The sequence below is a fragment of the Tachypleus tridentatus genome, chromosome 8, assembly GCF_004210375.1.
Source record: "Tachypleus tridentatus isolate NWPU-2018 chromosome 8, ASM421037v1, whole genome shotgun sequence".
Taxonomy (NCBI): Eukaryota; Metazoa; Arthropoda; class Merostomata; order Xiphosura; family Limulidae; genus Tachypleus; species Tachypleus tridentatus.
In genome coordinates this window covers 107,988,536-108,012,117 of record NC_134832.1, presented here as the reverse complement: position 1 = coordinate 108,012,117, position 23,582 = coordinate 107,988,536, and the positions used below count along the sequence as shown (strand labels likewise).

The window sequence follows — 23,582 nt, the reverse complement described above, 5'->3', positions numbered from 1 at the left end:
GAAAAGTTGAGCATTACAAACTGAGTAGACAAAAGTGTAATAACATATTTTGCTACTTATATTTTATTATATTATATTATATTAGAAGGTTAATTACTATTCAAATTGTTTACAGTTTGAGGTGTTTGTTTATTAAATGTTTGTTTTGACCTCTTTAAAATACATACACAGTTGAACCCTTTCTTTGAATCTTCTGCTCTTTGAGTCTTCTACTCTTAATGTAAAACCTGAAGTACAAAGTTAGTTAAAAGAACGTCTAGTAAAAAAAGGTTCATCAATAAATGGTTTGGTAGGTAAATATAGTAGCTTAACTTATTATGTGTTGTGTAATATTGTTAAGTCACTATATTTTTTCCAATTACGATTTTCTCGTAGTTTTATATCAGCTATGTTAAATTTGACGTTTCAATGTAGCTCCAACCGGAAGGCCGAAAGATCTGGTTGTTTACGAGAAAGGAGCAACGTATATAAAACTGAAATGGATGGTAAGAAAGAATGATTAATAAGTTAAACACAAAATAAACTTATGATGCGTACAGTTTCATAACAAAAGAAACTTTCTTAGACCATTATTTTGAATATGTTTACCTTGTTGTTGCTTTGAGTAAAATATTAAATATGCCAAGGATATAGAGACCAAAATAATGTCTTGAACTTCTACTCACCAAGTCGTGTTTTTCATAAGCTACACATATAAATCGCGAAAATGATATTATTTTAATTCGAAGTCTATATGATGTGTTATACCGGATGTACTTTCAAGCTTGAATCACAAGTTACTCGTAAAGTAATGAAAGCTCACATAAATAATATGACATACATTTAAATTATTCAGGAAAAACGTGTAATAATCGTATAAAGGTGAGATGAGAACACACTATGATAACTACTTCTTATGTAATAATTCTATAAAGGTGATTCGATGATATAGCGCGATAAGTAGATTCCAATGTAATAATCTAATCAAGGTGAGTTGAGAGCGCTTCCTGATAAATAGTTTCAAAGGTAATAATCCTTTAGAAGTGAGATGAAAACACATCCTGGTGACTGCTTCTCAGGGATTTCTAGGAAATAAATACAATTATCAATGGGATATAATTTTAGTTAGGAAAAAATATCATTAAAAGTGTGTAAGTTTAAAAAGTATACACTCGGTTAACTGGATAGTAGATAAAGTGTGAGTAGTGGAGAAAGCTAGTGTGCTACAAATATTCAGTAAAAACATAAACATGAAACAGTTACTATTTGTAATCGGATCTAATTTACATCATAACCTTTATTAAAACGCTACACAGTTTAAACCAATTAAAAGATCCACAACATAAGAAACAATAAAAATAACGACCGTTTACAGCCCAGACACACTATCTCAGAAACAATGAAAGTAATGGAGTAAAACACAACACACAATATCGGAATGTTTATTATCAATATCTGTGCAATGTAGTAAAAGACAATGCTGAACGACTTACACTACACGCTAATGACATTGTCGGTTTAAACTTATGTTTGTTCAATCACTTTATCTACTTATCCCTTCGTTTCTTATTGTTTTTTCTTTAATAAAACTTAGTTCGACCCAGGAGCAGACGCTTATCTAGACATCACAGCTTTCTATGTTGGTTACCGTCCTACAGGATCAAGTCATCCTTATGTCTACCATCAAGCCGCTGTTGTGAAAGGAAAAAACACTGGAATATTGAGTGATCTGCAGAGGTCAACGAGCTACAGTGTAGTGGTTCGAGCTTTTAACAGTGCAGGGCTGGGGGTCCTGTCAGATCAACTTGTAGTACACACTGCTCGTGGAGGTAGGCCATGAAGGATTCGAACTTTTGGAATAAATAAAAGTATACGTTATCGAGGGGAAGATCAGTTATATAAGGCATCACAGTGCTAATTGTGTGTGAGAGGGAGGAGGATGTAGAATAGGAATCAGAGAGTATTACGTTAATGTAATTGGTTTATGTGATTTTGCAGAGTATAAATCGGTGCATATTGTATCGGTGTAATTGGTAAGCATAAATCTTGTTTCAGGTCTTTATTGTTTATAGAAATTAATTGTATCAGGAAAGCTTTGATGCTTCGTGGATGCTGGTCATTTCTAAATAATTAGTTTTGTATACACTTCGCGTTGTGTCAGTCTGTTTAAGGCAGGTTATGCTACGTATGTCTAGTAGTGAGTCTAGACAAAGTACTGGTATACTTAAATTTTTAGGTGAGTTGCTTGTGAGTATTTAATGTAAAACTAAATTTGTTGTGATGAGTCGTATTATACCGTTAAGTGGTACACATGGCCTTTTAAGGTGAGTTGAATGCGAACAACTAATCTAACATTTAACATTCAACTCGTTGTGGTGAGTCGTGTCACATTAGTAAGTGGTATACATGGCTCAGTCTGATTAATGGTAAATATAGTGTTTGGAAGTGAAAGATATGTAAACAGCAGATTCTACACGTAATTCTTAAAGAGGTTAATTGTAGAATGTGTGCTTCACATCAATTAAAGTACATGTAAATAGTTGAGGTGAAGTGTTCCAATCAGATAGAGTAAGTGTCGGTAGTGAAAGTCCACCAGCTACGAAAGTAAAGCTAGTTAAACCAGCTACGAAAGTATGTAACTGTGAAGGTGATGTGCGTCTCATCAGCTACAGGTATGTTTAATGAAGATCAGGTGTTTCCCGCCAGCTACAACCATATACGAGTTTATGTAGGTAATGTAACACCAGCCAGGTACAAACACGTAGTTGTTTAGATTAGGTATGTCTCACTATTTGCAAGTATTTGTTACGTATTATAATTTATTCAGGCTGAGTTTCCAATTTTTTATGTTATGTATTGTAATTTTAAATAGCCTGAACTGAGTTAAATTGTAATTTTGATTTAGAAATTAATTAGATGCTAAAATGTATCAAATTTGTGAAATTTGTCAACTAAACTGATACACACAGTTTTCTTTTTTTGACACATATATTTTAAGTCGCAAACAAAATACAATTTATAATAATGGTTATTACAAATATTTACTAGAAATAATGATTTATATACGAAAGGTTTACAAACAATACTGAGTCTTCTGTCTGGTCTGGAACTGAATGTTTTACCGACGGTTCACGATAAGCAAATTAATTCTGTGTTTATACACAGGTACTCTCTACTTGTCAAACTACTTATAATTAACGGCATGGCCAGGTAGGTTAAGGCGTTCGACTCGTAATCTGAGGGTCGCGGGTTCGAATCTCCGTCGCACCAAACACGCTAGCCCTTTCAGCCGTGGGGGCATTATAATGTGACGACCAATCCCACTATTCGTTGGTAAAAGAGTAGCCCAAAAGTTGGCAGTGAGTGATGATGAATAGCTACCTTCCCTCTAGTCTTACACTGCTAAATTAGGGACGGCTAGCGCAGATAGCTCTTATGTAGCTTTGCGCGAAATCCAAACAAACAAACAAACTTATAATTAAATTGCTTTTAACCGTCTATTAGCACTTATATCTCACGCCGATGAATCAAGCCATGGATTTATTAAAACATTTACATAGAGTTAATACAAGTAATTTTAGACTAAGTGAAAAAAGTACGACAGAATTTGGAGCATACTATTTTTCAACGCTACATTGTTTTATGTAGCTTTAGGTTGGTCGGTGTGCTTTAATTAAACATGATAAGCCCACAAATATGACTGATATCTTGATCTTTTGTTTAAAAAAGACCTCTTAATATTCTTCAGAACTTCCTGCCAAGCCCTCTGTTCATCTGCTTTCAACGCAGGCCTCTTCCTTAAGACTGAGGATTTGGATTATGGGGAAGGAAGAGGGAGACGTGACAGGTATATTTTCCCCGATTTCGATCCCAAAACTTATACATTGCTCATAATTTAAGAAAGAAAAAAAAAAGTTAAATTGTAGTAAGTAATTCCTAGCTGAAGTTGTAGTTTCTTGACACATTGACAATAACTGTTAAAATTTATCACTTCTGGTTTATTCGATTTGCTTCAGACTGTTCACTCAATATTGAAGCCAGATTGTGTACAGTGCTGGCAAATTGAAAATAAATTAAAGATGTTACCTCATCTCTAGAACTTATGTATTCATCCTATATTTAGTATAATGCTATTTCAGAAGGTGAGATGCTTGATGCAAAAATAAATTTTCCATATGTTTCTTTTTTTCTGTAAAGACAACTATTCTAATATGTAGCCTTATGTTTTATTCGTGAAATGTAAACTAATGGACTTTGTTTGTTCGCTCATGCGTTATATCAACAATGACAGTTGTTTATTAAGGTTTAATAACTTGTTGTCTATCGACTATATGAGACACTAAGTCAACCTACCTCTAATACTTGAAACAGGTCAGATCCTGTTATATTTCTAAATGTATGTTTTTCACACCTTTAAGCCTACATCATGCACTTGCGACGAGCTGGAGCGGAATGGTTTGAGTTTCCTTTAACGGTTTCCTCTTCGAACGTCTATACAGTAGGGGGGCTGACCTCAAGCGTTCAATATCAGCTGTACATAACTGCCCAGAATAAGTGGGGAGAAAGTGGACCAAGTGATGTCATCACCTGTAAAACACAATCAGAGAGTAAGTAAAGTTTCAAATTATATGTATCATATTTGTTTTGTTGGGGTTAAATTGATTTAGTAGTAAGATTTTTAGTAAGTTTTTAGTAGCTGTAATTGTTTCTATATTTTGGTTTATTCACGACTATAATGTTTAGGTAAAATATATCTTCTCATATAGTCCAAGATATTGTACTCTAAACTTGCGATACCTTTTAGTAGTTTTATTTACAGTAGTAAACGGTTAGAGAATAAGCATTGAAATGAATAATTTCATCCTCAGATGCCTCCCGTTTTTACCCTTTTGCGGATGGGGGGGTGCAGGCTCTCAGGGATCTCTTTGTGATTTTGATGTTTATTTGAATTATTTAATTTTGGTATTTTGTTTACACATTGACACAATTAATTTACCCCTATGGTGTACCTCTTGGTATTAATACTCAATAAATGTTCTTAGCAGTGTGCTGTATGGCTCAAGTCACACATCTAGATACCTATTCCATACACTCTTAGAACACAAATGAGTGCACAAGTTATAAGATATGTAAGAAACGCTTCTTCACTTCACCGCTTTCATTTGGGAGTAAAATGAATGTTCTTTTTTTTTTCCAGTGTTTTTACGAAAGTAATATTCATAAATCTTACAAATGCAGGAAGGAGAACTTTTAGATTTTATTCCTAGGAGAATCAGACCTAAACATGCCTATTGCTGGGAAAGTAACATGTTTAAAATAGTAAAATTTGTAAATAAAATATATAATTTTAAAAATTAAGTCTTTCTGTAATAAGTATGTCTCTATTTAACTGTCTCCAGAAGCAAGCACTTAGTATTTGTAGGACTTCAGGAATAAATAATTGTTAATGTTTTTAATAGATAATTTTCTGAAAACTGCCAGTATACTTCTCTAAAATATAACTCGGTTAATTAATTATAAGCTCAATCTATGGGTACTCACACTAAATTTGCGAAAAATATGTTGTTTAGAAATGTACTTTTTTGACAGTGACAAACAAGTTGAAAAAGTTACTAGTGCCATAAATTTCTGTCTGTTTTGTTTGTGAGTTTTATGCCAAGTTGTTCATGGTGAGAAATCAAACTTCGAAATTTAATGTGTTTTTTTTAATTCTTGAACTTAACGCTGTTCTACGGGAGACAACTAGTTGTCAACCAAATATGTGACTTTCACTCAATAGGTACTCGTGTTTTAGTTCATGAGAAAACTCTGCTCGTTACACTTTATTGTAAGGTTTAGCTCAAAACGGGCTTTCAAACTATGTTAGCACTGCCATTGCCAGGAGAAGTTTTCGTGCACATGAATGTGTGAAGTAATGCATAATTTTTTTTAATGTTTCGTACAGAAACGTCACACTGCCAACGAAGTTTATTGCGTACTTACACTTGAGATATCTCTTTATTAGTCTGAGAAATATGTTTTATGACGATTCACCTTCGTTTCCGAAACCTTGATCATCTTAACATATCTCTTCAGGCCTGAAAAATTCGCCTTCAATCAGTATAACTTGAGGAATAAAATCTCATCGATCTTTGAAAGCAAAATAATAATAACATAAATATTGGAAAAATAATAGGAAGAGTGCTCACGAAATGTCCCCATCTGGGACAGTGGTAAGTCTACGGATTTTCAACGCTAAAATTAGCGGTTCGATTCCCCTCGGTTGACACAGCAAATACCTCGATGTAGCTTTGCTATAAGAAAACACGCACACAAATTCCTCAAGAAATACACAATTACTTTTCCACCAAGACAGGATATAAATAGAAACACTCTGAGTATTAAATAAAAAATAATAATTTTGTATTATGATGTCCATACAATATTCTAAACAGCTATACTTAGTGCTGTGTCTAAAACAAACAGAACAGTATCCACTAAATTCTTGAATATTCTGGCGCACATCCAGACTGATCAAAATCGTTAATTTTTCTCTGTCAAGTTAAAGCTTTAGTTGTGGAACCAAACTGCAAGCACTAAGGTGATTTTAACTGTAAATTAACCTGCATTAAAAATTATGCCAATTAATGAAATCCATACTTTTAAAAGCAATAATTAATAGAAAACTCATAAAATCCATAGCATTTATTTGGCTGAAAGTTTCACTACGCACGCCTTGCGAATAAATCACTTGATGTAAGATTCCTCATGAAAATATAGCAAATTAATACCAATGTTTCAGTTTATCATTTATATTTCGCATATTACTGTAACTTTCAAAATACTTTTATTTGTTTCATAAAAATTTAACTTCTTTATATAACAACCAAGTAATTACATACTTTTAAGTAGGAGTGAAATTAATATTCTATATTTTTAAACACTTTGCAAATATATACTCCCATGCCTACATCAGTAATAGGTTTGTCATTTATAGCTCAATTACAAAGAGAGCAACCTCTCTACAAATAAATAAACAATAAGATAAATAACTGGTATAACAGAGAGAGCAGTTTATTTGCAAATAAATAAATGAAAAATTTAATATATGGTTAATTTTTGTCAGTACGATGTTCAAACAGGGATAATACAAATCTGAAGATTCAGTGACATAGAGTTTTCGGTCTTGCGTACAAAAATCATACTATCAAATTCCTTTACCACAGCTTTAACACTCACAAATAACATACCATAGTTTTTAATATGTGAGAAAATCTAAACTTTGAAATAATAGCTGCCTTTGCTTTTATTTACCTGTATCCTACCTACCTAGTTAGCTCTTATGAAGATAAAAATAACCTTAAATAGATGTTTGTCAGAATTTTATTTGAACAAGAAATGTGTATTTTGGATAGTTTTGAATTATCTGTTGTAAGACTTTTAAGTTCATTAATTCAGCTAAATACATACAACATATTGTTACTTTTTAAAACTTAAACCTATGAATGAAAATTATATCATTGATATTATTTACGAAATATCGTCTTTCATGAAAAACAAACAAAACATTCAATAAATCCAAGCATCGTCCTTTGGTTATTTGTCATAACTTCTTTATTTTAAATACAGTATCATTTTTATATAATTTTCTTTATTTCAAGAGTTAACTGAGTAAGAACTAATTAAGTAGAAATACTTCCTTCCTCCGATGGAAAAGGAGTAAATTGCATTTTTTCTATGTTATTTCCAAAGTCATTGAAAATACTTCTATATTATAATGAAGTAAAAAGATAACGAATGCACATTTTATTTTTTTCTATGACACTTATGAGCCAAATGATGCGTATCTCACACTTGTAAAAGCTGTCTTCCATTTTTCACATTTTAGGTTCAACGTATTTCCTAACCTTGGATTCGAACGGAGTGAAACTTTTCACAAAGCTCTCAGTAATTATTCCAGTGTCGGTATCAGTCGTGTTGGTGATTGTGGTGCCCATCACGGCCTGCTGTTTAATCCAGAAAATTAATAGTCGACCTTTTCCTCGAAGAGGTATGTCTTCAGTTCTTGTACATATTTATTTTTTTAAGTTGACTTTAGTGAGACAAGTTCACTATTTACTCTTTTGGTTTTGAAAATAATTATTTTATTACTATGAAATATCATTTACTATTTCACATACAGTTCTTGATCTTGATATTGTTCTAATAACTTTAATATATATATATTACTAAAGATGATTCAATGATATAAAGCTTTTGTTGCATGTTACAGAGTTTTGCTGCTGTTGTTGTTTTGAATTAAGCACAAAGCTGCACAATGGGCTATCTGTGCTCTGCCCACCAGGGGTATCGAAACCCAGTTTTAGCGTTGTAAGTCCGCAGACATACCGCTTAGCCACTGGGGGGCATTTTTGCCGCTTGTGTTAGAATGTTCTCTAGTTTCACCTGCCCCTGAAGAGAACCGAATCTTTATCATCAACTTAGAAGTCTCGCTGATTTTAGTTGCGATTTTAATGAAACAACTTTGATTGCCATTTCACTAATTAAATTTTGTTTGATTTTTCAAATGCTAAACTATTCTTTAAAAACAATGCTCTGAGGAATTTGTTCATGCTTAGCCCTAAGAGTAACTTTCTTCCCTTTAACTGGTTTATATATATATATATATGTATAGTTAACCATTTGTTCTTTAGTGATAGCTAATCAGTTAAAATTAAAACAAAAAACAGTTGTCAAAAACAATAATGAAAGAGACTTACGTATTTAGTTCAAAAAATATCACTTATAACTCAGATGAAGCTAGCCTGAGCTAGCCAGCAGAATAACAGATGTTAGATAAACCGCTAAGAAAATTTAAATCATTGCTTTATTTTGTCGATGGCACTGCTGTGGTTACAAACAAATGGGACAATACTAGTGCTTCCCAATATAAACGAAGCAATAATATATGATGTTAAACTAAAACGTTCATATTACAGTAATTTCGGTCTTAGTTTTTCTGACAAAAGTTTTTATTGGCTGATATTTGTAATTGTAAACGTTCTCATATTAGTATTTTTGTATTTTAATATTAAGCAAAATATCTTGTTTACATAAGAAAGGGTAAAAGAAGTTATCGGTCATGCGTATGATAAAGCCAATAAATGGCGCTATACGAGTGTCCACCTCGGACATTGAGTAAACTGTGATGTCACTAGAGGTGATGACGTCATAGTTCCACGAATTTATAGCAGAGAGATCTGGTGCTATGCAATAATGTTACTAGAGAGGATGACGTTCATGTAGTGTCACATTGGTAGGTTGCCATTACAGACAGACATGTTACCAGAGACCATAACAACAATGAAATGTACAAACATGTAATCAGTGGCTATATTTAACATAGTCAGTATGACATACTAATTTATTAGTTCTAAATTTAATCTTACTTTTGATATTTCCTGACCATTTATTTGTAAATCACTAGAATATGTCTAAATCTTTCAGGGCAAACTTAACTGGCATCCTGAATAGGACGCTTATTTAAATATCATTCAATAATTTACTGTTTCACTAGTTTTTCATTATGCTTATCATATAACTCGACAAAATATTTCATATTACACATCACTTTGTAGTTTCATCTTGCATGACTTTTACAAGGGTGGATGGTGTTACTATAATTCTACATATGGTTATGTCATCAAAGTGTAGGTTTAATTATTTTACAAGTAAAACTATTATTTTAAAGACAATCTTACTGTCCAGATAAGTTTAATAAAGCTGCTGATTTACTTTTACAAGTCAATAAAACAACTATTATAACATTCATATTATCCATTGTTTGAACAAGACAATGATATCATTTATTGTTCTGAAAACAACACTTATTTAACATGCAAACTTATGATAATCTTACTTTTTCACTAGTTTGTCTTTAGCCAGTACCTATGTTTTTTACAAAATATTACAATTTGTTGTTTTTTACACTAAAGGACAAGAAAAACACAACTGATTTTGATTTAACGTACTGATTATACATAAGTATTTTTAGTTTCTATAACATTTTACTTCCCCGAGAGGATAATTTGATATTTGAACTTATTGTACACATGTAATACATGTTTCACTAACTTTAACTTTAATATATAATTAATAAACTTTGTAGTAAATTATTTTTGCAGATAATAATTGTTTTTAATCATTAACATAGAATAGTAACACTCACAATTTTAATAAATCTTTGAGGACAAAGTCATCTTCACCACTTGGAATAACATTCCAGCCAGCCTTCTGCAAAATCTTATATAGACCATGCCAAAGCAAATGTTTGCAGTTATTTCCAACTGCAATTCATGCAATTCACTACTGAGACCTCTTGTTGGGCATTTCTTACCCTGTTTATGACTTCTTTTTGGTATGGTCTTAAACTTTTGACCAACTAGTATTTGGGCTAATTTCATAGTGTTCACATTTTCCCTATTAAATGCTAAAATATTTTTATTTTATTTTCCCTTTTCTTATTTTCATCTTTCGTAGCTCTACTCAAATAAGTGGTTGAATCTAACAATGCAAAATGCATATTTTTCTTTATGTTTATTGGCCTTAAGATGTATGTTAGAAGGGATAGCAGGGTAGTTATATTTGAAAAATAACCCAGATTTGACTGAACTTTAGATTGTTTTTTTGTAGACAGATGTTAATATTAGAATATGTTTAAACTTGTAACTGAGCTTATGAACACTGATCAGACACAGCTAACTCTGTCACCATTCGAGTACATGCAAATATGATTCGTTGTATTGTACAATGAAACTGTATATCTCATAATGTATATCATTTTGATTATTTATTGACTATGAAATTTAGAGACATGCAAAAACTGTAGTTAAAGTATAGTGAACATTAAATATATTTAAAAATATATAATTATGTATATCTAAAAATATATAATTATGTATATTTTGAATTATTTAATTTCAATATTAAATATCAGGTAAATACATAAAGAGCAACAATATATTATAATTGTTCTGTTGAACTTTTGTTTTCACAAAATTATTCTGTTACACTGATCAACAACTTTTTTCAGGAAAACATCCAAATTAAAACATTATCTGTTTAGGCTAACACAAAAGGTCAAAGGCTTTTCTGAGCTTGACATCCTGCTCTGCATATTTTCGAAAATCAAAGTCTATTTAACTATTTTGAATATGAAATACATTATATTGTCAGACTAAATATCAACAATCCTAATAAATAAACTGAACTTTGCATTCTATTAGCCCTTCTCACTCCTCAGTAAAAGGTGGACATATTGATAGTTATGAGCCAATAAGAGTAAAGTGTTATTTAGTGATTATGTGCTTTCATTGTTAATAACATCAGTTAAAAAGATCACACATCCACTCAATTATGTATTTTCTACATGATATTGTGGTTCTGAACACATGTGATTTACCTTGCATCTCTAATTTGGAAAAAAATCAGTTACATCTGTCCTCAAAGACTTACGAAAAATAATAAGTGTAGGCATTCTTTGTTGATTATGAAACACAATTATTATCTAGCAAATTGATTAACAACAGAGTTTATTAATTAGATATTAAAGTTAGAGTTAGTGAAATATGCATTCTATGTGTACACTAAGTTCATATGTTAAGAAGTACCTCTTTCAGTAGGTAAAAAGTTATAGAAACTAAAAATACATATGTATAATCAATATGTTAAATCAAAATTGGTTGTGTATTTTCTTGCCTTTTATCATAAGAAACAACAAATTGTAATATTTTGTTGAGGACATAATTAATGTTTAGAGACAAACTAATAAAACAGTTATATTATCGTAAGTTTGCATGTTAAATAAATGTCCTTTTTAGAATTATAAATGATTCATACTGTTCTAATCAAATAATGGCTAATATGAATGTTATAATAGTTGTCTCATTGATTTTTGAAAGCAAAATATGATTAAAGATAGAACTAAGAAATTCGTATTTTATATTGACTGTATTAAATCTAGCCGTTGATTAATTGTTGAGACGTCATCATCTCTGGTGACATGTCCATTTGTCATGGTGACCTAGCATGCGTCCCTGACAATGTGCTCTCTAGTGACACTACATGGATATCATCCACTCTGTTGATATTATTACACAGTACTAGCCCTCCCCGGTAGTACTTAATGGAAATATGGCGTTATCCCTATTGTGTTATGTTGGCTCGCGTGTGGTGTCCTCTGTTAGCGTATCGTAGAAGAGTTATGAAAACTACTGATAACAATTTCTCTTCTAATAGTCTATGAAATTTTAAACTCTTTACCGTAAAACAACTGTGAATCTAAACTCATTATTGTTGATCCAATAGTTTCTAAGTTATATGAACTGTATAATCAGAATATCTGTAAAAACGGACTGGTTGAAAAATTAAATAAGCTATACAGATAATTTCTGTTCTAGCTAAAAAATAAATAAAATGTCCAGTATAATGAAATGTAATGTAAAATAACCTCAGTTCAAAAGAAAATATTATAATATGAAAAATTTCGATATCTTTTGTAGGTGCTGAATATTAGTGGTGGTGCACATAAAGTATATTGTTAAAAGGTGGCTGTCATTATGCATGAAAAATAAAATGAAGCCACGAAGAAACCACATTGTAATAGTAAATCATACGTTAAACACTCGTGGTATCATAGTAGGGAGAATTTTGTATTTCATAAACTGAAACTTTCCTCAATATAAAACAAAGTCTTCTTTGTACCGAACTAAAATTGTTACTGTTAAAATTATATTAAGAGAGGAACATTATTTTTCTTAAATCTAGAAGTGAGAGGTGGTACTTAGAGGTAAGACTTCTTTATGAAATTAATAACTTTCCAACTAATCAGTGGTTTTTGCTTCAAAATTTTGAAATAAAATTCACTAAAGACAAATAGTTTTAGTGAAAAGTGGGCTGTAATTGTCCGTTTTATTTCATTAGATAGTTTCCACTCCATCTAAAAATAAAAATGTTTTGCCTGATGTCAGAAAAATCTCGTGATCTATAATTTATCATGATGTACTAGCCATCAAGTACTTATATTCGTGTTGAAAGAAATGAAAAGATTTGTTTTCTCACATCGTGCTACGGACGTCGTAAATCAAGTTAGTGATGCGCATAAAAAAGATACATCAATAAATTGAATAGCCATAGAATTTTCTTTCAAGTTCTTATTTTTCAAAGGCAATTTTAATGCCATTGACAGTATGTAAATCTTTACCGAATTTTGTATTGGTGTCGATTGTTATTGATTTCTACAAGTGAATGCTCGGCATCCAATATGTCGGCATTAAATGAACTGGTAAGTTTGTGAAGTCACGTACAAGACCTCTATTAACCATTGCCACCGTTGTGTTTGTATTATCGCTATGATTAACAGTTTACTTATTTCAGATATACGTTTTGTTAGTATTGTTTTAACAGTCAATCCCAACTCGATATATATACATGTGTGTGTGTGTGGTTTTCTGTGAAAAATAAACAGTAAGCGTCTGTTATTGAAGGACCTAAATATTCAGCAATTAATCAGTTTGAATTACAAATGAACTAAACTGCATTTATGATGAAGAGTACACGTTTTCTATACAATGGAAGATCGATCCATTGCCAGAGTCTACAGGATCCCTGTATAAAATTAACGGTCGACTTTGTTTCAGAAGAGATTGCTTTATGCGTGTAATTGTCAATTTACGTATGGTAATCACCAACTGTTTTCTTCAGTTTACGTATGGTAATCACCAACTGTTTTCTTCAATATGATGGTTTCGTTTCCTTTATCGACATATACTATTACGTATTAGCATGAACAGCATATTGTTTTTAAATGTACAATGACTGATTTTATTAACTCACTTTATCTTTGAAGTTGACTCCATGTACATATGGGTTAAGTTTGGTCTTTATTAAATTGGGAGTGGATACATTGTTTCTAGACATTTGCAGTTGGTTCCTAGCATTTAGAGTATATTGTTGTTTTGTTTACACTTTTGATACTTCGATTTTAATGTCACGTTGTCTTTTCCACGTTTAGACGATATTTTACGTTATTTCGGGTAGGAGATGGCTCTTTTATATATAGAGAGACATGTTATGTTGATGTGTATAGCAAAAATATGTATAACGAAACCAATAAAAGCTAGAAATATTGTAACAGATAAGAATAACAGTACATTATCTTCACACGAAAACATTGTGATGGTATTTTTCAGACAAGGTTTTATCGATTGTAAAGCTAAAAAAAAAACCTCTGTGAAGTAGAAAAAAACTACATAGTCTTTTTTAATACTTAATTAGTGCATTGTTATATTCTATAAATTTTGCATTTCATTCAGATCAAAATTTTGGAAAATGAAATGGCAATACTTTAATTATTATTCATTAAATTCTACTTTTATTACTAGATGTGTAAAAATTACTTGCCAATATGTTTCGTCGTTGATATTTTCTAGCTAGCGTAACATAGCACATTATTTATCCTAATGTTCTTTCTGGTTATGTTGCCCGATAGTACAATAAAGCAGTTCGAACCTTAGAGTCATGAGTGCAGCATAAATAAATATATTTAGTTCACAATTAGAGATAGCTATGTGCAGATAGCCCATTATGTAACGTTAAGCGAAAATTTTGAAACAATCAGCAGTGCGTATTAATAACTTGGTCTTCAGATGTAAGTATCTACTAGAGTGAAAATACTTGTTTCGGTTTTTTTGCATTCTATGATGAATATATTCTCAGATGACAAACTTCCTTCTCCAAAGAATTTTGCTAGTTTGATGTTAAGGACAAAGTTACACAATATGCATTCTGTGCTCTGCCCTCCAATTGAGGCCCTTCAAAGAGAAAATTATAGTAGTTAATTTTTGGTACCATTAGATGTATCGCTTTTTCTGTGTTTTTATTTTAGTTTATTGTAGTCTAAAGAACGTAAGACATTATATCTCATTCATTTGTTTCTGTTTTTTTTCCTGTTTATAGGTTTGGCACATCCTGGTGGTTAGGATTCTCGACTCGCATAGTGCGGGTCGCGGATTCGAATCCCCCTCCCACCGAACATGCTCGCCCTTTCAGCCGTAGAGGCGTTATAATGTATGTTCAATTCCCTATTCGTTGGTTAAAGAGTAGCCCAAGAGTTGATGTCAGGTGGTGATGATTAACTGCCTTCTATCTAGTCATTCACTGCCTAATTACGGACAGCGAACGCAGCTAGCCGTCGTGTAGCTTGCGCGAAAATTCAACAGAAACAAATTTTGTGTTTAACAGAGCTAATTTGATTATTTAGTGAATACTGACTTGTTTTCTGCTTTATTTTTCATAGAAGGAATTGAGACGCGAGATTTCATCTACACTCCAGGCCCGTCCAATCGACCTGACATAGTAGCGTCGTCACTGACCAGAAGGTCTCCTCCCCGACCTTGCCAGTCTCCCTACTCCAGGCTCACTATGTATGGAAGTGAATTCAGTGACGATCCTCGATATGACACAGTAATGGAGGAGATAAGAGCATTTGTGGAGAATAACAGAAGGACAACGTGAGGTTGACGTGGTTATTTTAGCTTGTTTGAAACAGTTGTTTTCGGCTGACTCTAAAGAATTACTGTTTCTTTGTGTGGAAATTAGAATTCATTTGTTATCATTCCTTTGTTTTTAATAAATATTTACATAAGAGTGATACGAACAGCCCGAAATATTAATCATCTTCCAAAATCTATACAACTTCCAATAGCAACTTACTTTTGTTTTGGAATGTTAAGTTTATAGACTTCTACACGGTTTTTCTATTGTGAAAACATAACTTTTACTTGTGATGCACACAGTGAAATATTTATGAAACATCAACAATTTAATTAAATAGGTAGTTAATGAAGACCTGCTGATATTGAAAAATAGTTTCCATCGACAATTTTTAAAAAACAAGGCTTATAAGCGACTCCTTTTCCAGACAGAAATATTAATTATCCATAAATATAAGTTCAGTAAAGTAGAATCAACGAGCTACATATCCGTTGAAAGAAGCCTTAAAATTTGAAGAAGGGAGGTAGTAGAACTGTAAATGAAAACGACTTTTTTTTCTTGTAAAAATAATGATGCCTTTATTACAATAGTATTAAAATACTGAGTTGTATGGAAGTGTTATTAAAATATTGCAAACTATATAAAAAATTAACGTATCTCTAAACATCGTTTTTCAGTAATGTTAATTTCAGGGGGAAAGAATCGCAATTAATTGACTACCACTTAGGTGTAACAACAACAAGTTTGCCATACAGCAGTTCACTTATTATTACTCAGGGTGGCTGCTGAACCTTAAATATATAAATTAAGCCAAGCATATTCTGGATTGCCATGACCGTCACATTCTTTCATGTAATTTGTGAGTGATTAATATAACTAAACATAAAAAATGAAAAACATCACTGCTTTCTGTTCACTACAAGTACAGCTTTGTGTAAGAAAAAAACAGCTATATCTAATAAAAAAATAAAGATTTTATCTAAATTTCTTTATCGTAATGTTTATCGTTGGCTAATATAAAAGTCGTAACACGTAATTAAATTGAATAAAAAAGGTATAACTATTTCGTGCTTGTATTGACAGTCATTTTTCCTTATTTATGTGAAACCTAACTTTCAAAAAATTCAATTATCTTTCTTTTTTAACGTTAAGTGTTTGTATTTTAGATTCATTTAATCTATTCACAAAGAAATTAAAAAAGGAAAAACAAATATTCCTCGTTTGAAACCACTTCTATGAATATTAGCATAATTAACAGATAGCTATAAGAAATTAAACTTCTCTTTTATGCGCAAAACTGTCTACACAGCGCATTATATTCGTAGCAGTGAAACGACAAGGATTTATTATTACGAACCATCAAGCTTATCACTGAGCCAGCTAGTATCCACATCATATATGTATACCAACATCATATTTAGATATTCATGAGGAATTTAACATCTAATTAAAAAACAAACAAACTATGATGATAACATAAGCAGCTAGTTCATTATATTATTGACGAAACTTATTGGATGTCTAGAATAACGACCTCCTATAGAATACGACACTATACAACATGTGGTTTTGATTTAGAATAACGACCCTATATAGATGCTTATACAAGTTCCTTTGATTCAAACTAGCCTATTCCTATAGATGCTTATACAACTACTTCTTTTGACCCAATATGGCAACCTTTGATGAGCATAGCCATGATAAGACGTCATCCGAACGCTTTTTGGACAATATTGATTCAATCCACGAGATTCGTGTTCTTCGTTGTTATTGAGATTCTAGTTTAAAGACCTTCTTTTGCACATGGCTATTAAATGATTTTAGATTATAACTATGCCATTAAGCCAGCTTATCAGCCTTAATTATGGCGTTAAGCTTATGTTTTGCTTTATGAGTATACAGTAAGCTTCAAGTACTACATGAAGACAATGTTAGATAATACAGTCATGTATAAAAGTTAGGACACCCTATGAAAGCTTGTGTATTTTTGTAACATTTTTGGATATATAGATATTTAATCTCAGTTTTAACAATACTGAGAGATTATAGGAATATAACTAAACAATTAAAACTGAAGAAAAGAAATTTCAAGATCTTCTGTAAATGTAATTCTACAAAAATACATATTCTAACTGAGGAAAAAGATAGGACACCTCTACATTTATTCCCACTTAAAATGGCTCAACTCACACACAGGTGTATCACACCTGGTGCACATGATTAGAAGATCGTTACTCAGCATTTTGAATGAGGCTTGCCCTATTTAAACCTCAGACATTTAGTTTGGTGTGCTCCTGACTGTTGAAGTGAGAGTGAGCACCATGGTGAGAGCAAAAAAGCTGTCTGAGGCCTTCAGAAAGAAAATTGTAGCAGCTTATGAGTCTAGTAAGGGATTTAAAAAGATCCCAAAAGACTTTGAAATCAGCCATTCCACTGTCCGAAAAATAGTCAACAAATGGAGGGCTTTCAAAACAACTGTCAACATGCCCCGGTCTGATTGTCCAAGCAAGTTCATCCTGAGAGCAGACTGCAAGCTGCTAAAAGAGGTCTCCAAACACCCTAATATGTCATCACGGGACCTACAGCAGGCTCTGGCTACTGTTGATGTGAAAGTGCATGCCTCTACAATCAGAAAGAGACTGCACAAGTTTAACTTGCATGGGAAGTGTGCAAGGAGGAAATCTTTGCTCTCTAAGAGAAACATCAAGGCCAGACTGAAGTTTGCCAGAGTGAATGTAGACAAAGACCAGGACTTCTGGAATAATGTTCTTTGGACAGATGAGTCCAAATTTGAATTATTGGAACACCAGAACAGAAGACATGTTTGGCGTAAACCAAATACAGCATTCCAGGAAAAGAACTTCGTACCAACTGTAAAGCATGGAGGTGGAAGTGTCACGGTTTTGGGCTGCTTTGCTGCAGCAGGACCTGGACACCTCACGATCTTAGAATCCACCATGCATTCTACTGTGTATCAGAGGGTGCTTGAGCATCATGTGAGACCATCTGTATGAAAATTAAAGCTGAAGCGGAACTGGGCCCTGCAACACGACAATGACCCAAAACATACCAGTAAATCCACCTAGAACTGGCTGAAAACAAAGAAATGGAGAGTCCTAGAATGGCCGAGTCAAAGCCCAGATCTTAATCCCATTGAGATGTTGTGGGGTGGCTTGAAACGGGCTGTACATGCAAGAAACCCCTCAAGCATTTCACAGCTGAAAGAATTTGCATTGAGGAGTGGGGCAAACGTTCTTCAGACCGATGTCGGAGACTGGTAGATGGCTACAAGAAGCGTCTCACTGCAGTTATTTCAGCCAAAGAGAGTAACACTAGCTATTAGGGGGTGGGGTGTCCTAACTTTTTTCTCAGAATGTGCATTTTTGTAAAATTACATTTACAGAAGATTTTGAAAGGTTTTTTCTTCCGTTTTAATTGTTTAGTTATATTCCCATAATCTCTCAGTATTGTTAAAATTGAAATTAAATATCTATATATCCAAAAAATGTTACAAAAATACACAGGCTTTCATTGGGTGTCCTAACTTTTTCACATGACTGTATACAAAGCTTTCATCATTGACATTCGTATTTATTCAAACACAAACACATCTAACATCATTTTTTTTCTTTCTACTTTTCAGAGCTTTAGAAACTACTACTAATATGAATATTTTGTATTCATTCATGCTTTTTAAATTATTTTCATGAGCCTTACGAGTCGCTCGTGCATTACTCAGAATTTACACGCAAGCATTTATATTTATAATTTATTTCTTCTATTTCTAACTAATGACATAATGAATTATCAAAGCTTCTTTACAGCAGCTTAGAGCATTTATTTTTTAGTGTCCTCGAAAACTAGATTATTAATTCCTTTTCTTAATTCCACTTTGATATCGTCAATTGGGGTTTGTAACTGTATATACCAAATGTTTTTAAGAGGCAATTTTTTTTCCGTTATTCCTTTTGCATTACATTTTTATTCTGAGGATCATCTCTTTCTAAGCTATTATCACTCAGATCATCACTTCTAGGTACTGGTTTCACTTGAAGCATTAAACTCACAAAGATATAACTTTTATCATCCTCACTGAACGTTTTCTTCTTATTATTCAATTCCCAAGATTACGTTTTTCATATATTTTTACAAATAAATGATGAAACGTACTTCAGGTATATACTATGATGGTCTTTTATATCTTAGAGTTAAAGATAAAAAGGACTAGCCTAGCAGCAAAATTATTTAATTTTTCATATCCTAACGCCATCAGCAACCATTTTACCGTAGATACGTTTTACAGTAATAAATAAATAAATAAATAAATCTTGCTTGCCATAATGTTTATCTGAACTAGCTCTTTCTATAAAAACCTCCATAGAAATTCAAGTAAAACAAGTCCTTCTCGTCATGATGTTTATCTATTATATTATGTTATAAAGACAATAATATAGAACTAAAAGCACATAAAACCCGTCTTACCATGATATTCATTTCAATTAGTGTCTTCTATTTAACACTTAAAAATTTAACACCTAAAAAATCAATTGTGCGATGATGCTATTCTATACTTGCGTCATCTGCAGACAATAATATGAAATCAAATACACATAAAATTTTATTTACCATGATATTGATATCTATTCAAAATTTTCAGACAGCTAATTGTGAGATAATATATTTATTTCTGTACAACGTTCAGTCTCTAACATGCTCACATACAACATTTACATCTATTAGTCACATTAAAGTTGCAACCACATTCAATCAAATTCGGTTTATGATACTATCTCCCTCTGGTGTTAGACATAATAATTATTATTATTAATTTCTTCAATTTGAATGTACTTGTTCCTTAAATGTTGTACGTGATCATATCTCAATTTTGGAAACGAAACTTTCTTCAGAAATAAATTTACTATTCCTGAAATAACTGCCTCAAAACTTCACATTTCTTGTAAGTTGAGTGGGAACTCTGAAAAAGTAAATTATATTTATCTGTACTTGTCTCATCTGCAGACAATAATACTAAACTTAATATACTACAAAATCTGATTAGCATTATTCCATCTATAATAGCGTATTCTAAACAGTTATATGAAACTAAACGTAAAAACTTGCTTAACTTAATGTCCATGAATATTAGTATTTTCTACAGAAGAATTACATCAGGCTTTAAATAAAAATACCGTTTTCAAGAACTTTAAAATTTTTCAACAAAAATTTACATCAAAGCTTAAATAAATTGAATAAATAAAAAATAAAGGAATATTAGTGTTTTTAAAGAATGTACAACATCAGAGTAAATTAATAAAATCTTGTTTATCTTAATGTTTATGAATATTAGTGTGTTCTGTATAAAATTACATTAGACTTTAAATTTTTAAAAAATCAGTTTACTTTAATACTCATGAATGCTAATATCTTCTACAGAAAGTACTAAATAAACAAAAATGTAATCGTATTAATGCTTTTGAATACGAATGTGTTTTACAGAAAAATATTACACCAGTTTGTAAATATAAAAAGTCATTGTCTTATTGATTGCTTATAGTACTGTCTTCTACAGATAAGTTTTATGAAACATAATATAAAAAGTCCATAACTACGATTTTTTTTTTTTTGTATTTAAGAGTTCCTCTTAAACAATTCTATGAAACTTCAAATGCTGAAAGTAGGGCAAGATAACAAAACTATTACTTGCAACCCTCAAGCGGGCATGGCATGCCCTAGCGCGTTAAGGCGTGCGCTTTGTAATCTGAGGGTCGCGGGTTCGCGCCCGAGTCGCGCCAAACATGCTCGCCCTCCCAGCCGTGGGGGCGTTATAATGTTTGGTCAATCCCACTTTTCGTTGGTAAAAGAGTAGCACAAGAGTTGGCGGTGGGTGGTGATGACTAGCTGCCTTCCCTCTAGTCTTACACTGCTAAATTAGGGACGGCTAGCACAGATAGCCCTCGAGTAGCTTTGTGCGAAATTCCAAAAAACAAACAAGCAACCCTCAAGCGTCATCTAGAGGTAAGTACATGTTATTAGATTCAGACAGAAAAAGAAAAAAGTTTGCTTATTTACTTTTTGTCACTTGTCGATAGTTGATTGTAACTAAATGCACCGAAGAAAACAAAGATTTGTCTTTTGTTAAGATATTGTTATATTCTTCAGTTATATTGGTTATTACAAAATACTTCCAGAAAAAACTGATTTATGTTGTCTCTATGCTGTAAGTATTTCTCAAAGTAAGATTATATGCTACGTCATTAGCTTGCTTCAGCTATATCATGTTCGATCCAGAAATAGAAACTCAGAATAAAGTGTAAAGTTAATTATGAAACTTAGATTTAAACATCATAATAGGTAACAAGAACGTTTTATTTATTTTATCTTATGCTCTCTCACCTAATACAAAATAAACTAAAATTGAAAATACTCATAAACATGCCATCAAGAAGTTCAATGTTGAGAAACAGTCTAATTTATTAAAAAGGGCCACTACCTTCTGGAAACTGAATGAAACTGGTTTGTTTATTTATCCCATGGTTAAACCTATTTACTCTTTAGGAAAATAAAACGAACCCTCTACTGCTTTAATTACGCTTCCTGTTGAAAATAACCATTTTGAAAGAACAAACGTTTTTGGTTTTAGACACAGTTAAATGGGTAATAGGTAAGAGAAAATGTTACATAATGCTTGCCATAATATAAACCATATAATACCGTAAGAGGGTCTTGCATAAGAGCTAGAAATTTTTAAGACTGGAGCCTTTCACATGCTTGTTACGCGCGGATTTCCGGTTGCTTGTTGTGGCAGTGCAGAATGACCTAATTTTGTGTAAAGGTCAAAGAACCCAGTACCGTATCAACTACTCGTATAATAAGAGAGTGAACTTTAAGTCATGTACACTAGAGTTTTACGACGAATATTTTAACATCTTCCATTCGAGTAAAATTTGTGGTCCTGTTTAAAATAAGATTATTTTATACTTGCTAATTTGTTAAACATCCCGCTTATTTTATTTGAGGCACTGCTTGTTAATAAAACTGTCGTTATTTTTATTTTTTTTCCTAGATTGAAAAATATTTTATCTAAGCTGTGCCCTTTTGAAAGGATAACTTCCAGATAAAGTCCTAATTTGTTTTTACTATCCATTTATTTTAGGGTTTTCTTTCTTAATCATTTGATATGTATTGATCATTGTGTTGGTATCTTTCAAAACAACCACACCCATCATTGAACTCTCAGACACATTGCAGGAGGGTAAGAAAAGTCCAGAACTTCCTGAAACACCAACGCCTAATATGAAGTACCACTCAACCAATCGATGAACAATACATCGAATTTTTTATGACATTAAACAGGACAACAGTTCAAAACCCTCAAGAATATTATAAACGAAAAGCGTTTCCATCTCAAAAATAGCTCATGGATTGATTGAAACCACTTATTTTTTACTGCCTAAAAGTCTCCAGACATCACTATTTTGATATTTCTTAAGCAGCACAGAGGAAGAACCTTAAAATCATTTGCACATAAATTTACTATAACAAATGTTATTAAAATTTAGATAGTCTTAACAAGCCAAATTTTCAATAACTGTTTTTAAAATAAATAAAAAATGTAAAAATAAATCATACTAAAAGAAATAAAAATGTACAACACCTGGTTTTCATTTTACGAATTAATTGTGTTTTCCTTTCCCAAAATATGCTGAAAAAGTACATTTATATTATTCTAATACTACCATACGTCAACGAATGCTAATATTGGTCTAATATCAGAATGTTACAACTTTTCATAGTTGAACAGTTAATATTGGTTTCATAGTGGTACTTCAAATCATCTTGATTTAGTGATTTAGTTTTATCCATTTTGAGCTCTGTTATGTTTTTTGTAAAGATATTCACAGTTTTGTATTTAATTTAAATTTTAAGTTATAATAGTTAACAATACACAATAACTTTTAGTATATGTCAAATTAAGTATTGTAGCTTAATCATATAATAAATTTAACTGACACTTTAGTTACAATATTTAACAATATTCAGTAACTTTTAGTTTTATTGTTGGATACACAGGTGCTTTCCTGATACATAAATCT

At 31.9% G+C, this 23,582-nt stretch overlaps 1 protein-coding gene across 2 annotated transcripts in view; it reads left to right on the top strand.

The window, feature by feature from the left end:
• Window positions 1-15,652, top strand: part of LOC143223163 (cell adhesion molecule Dscam1-like) — a 62,843-nt gene extending 47,191 nt beyond the window's left edge. For both annotated transcript variants that reach the window (XM_076450729.1, XM_076450728.1), the window contains exons 9-14: window positions 415-485; window positions 1,574-1,808; window positions 3,728-3,826; window positions 4,398-4,586; window positions 7,847-8,008; window positions 15,293-15,652. In XM_076450729.1, coding sequence (XP_076306844.1) covers window positions 415-485; window positions 1,574-1,808; window positions 3,728-3,826; window positions 4,398-4,586; window positions 7,847-8,008; window positions 15,293-15,510 — 974 coding nt within the window. In that variant the 3' untranslated portion in view covers window positions 15,511-15,652. The remainder of the gene's footprint in view (window positions 1-414; window positions 486-1,573; window positions 1,809-3,727; window positions 3,827-4,397; window positions 4,587-7,846; window positions 8,009-15,292) is intronic.
• The last annotated feature ends 7,930 nt before the right edge of the window (window positions 15,653-23,582 follow it).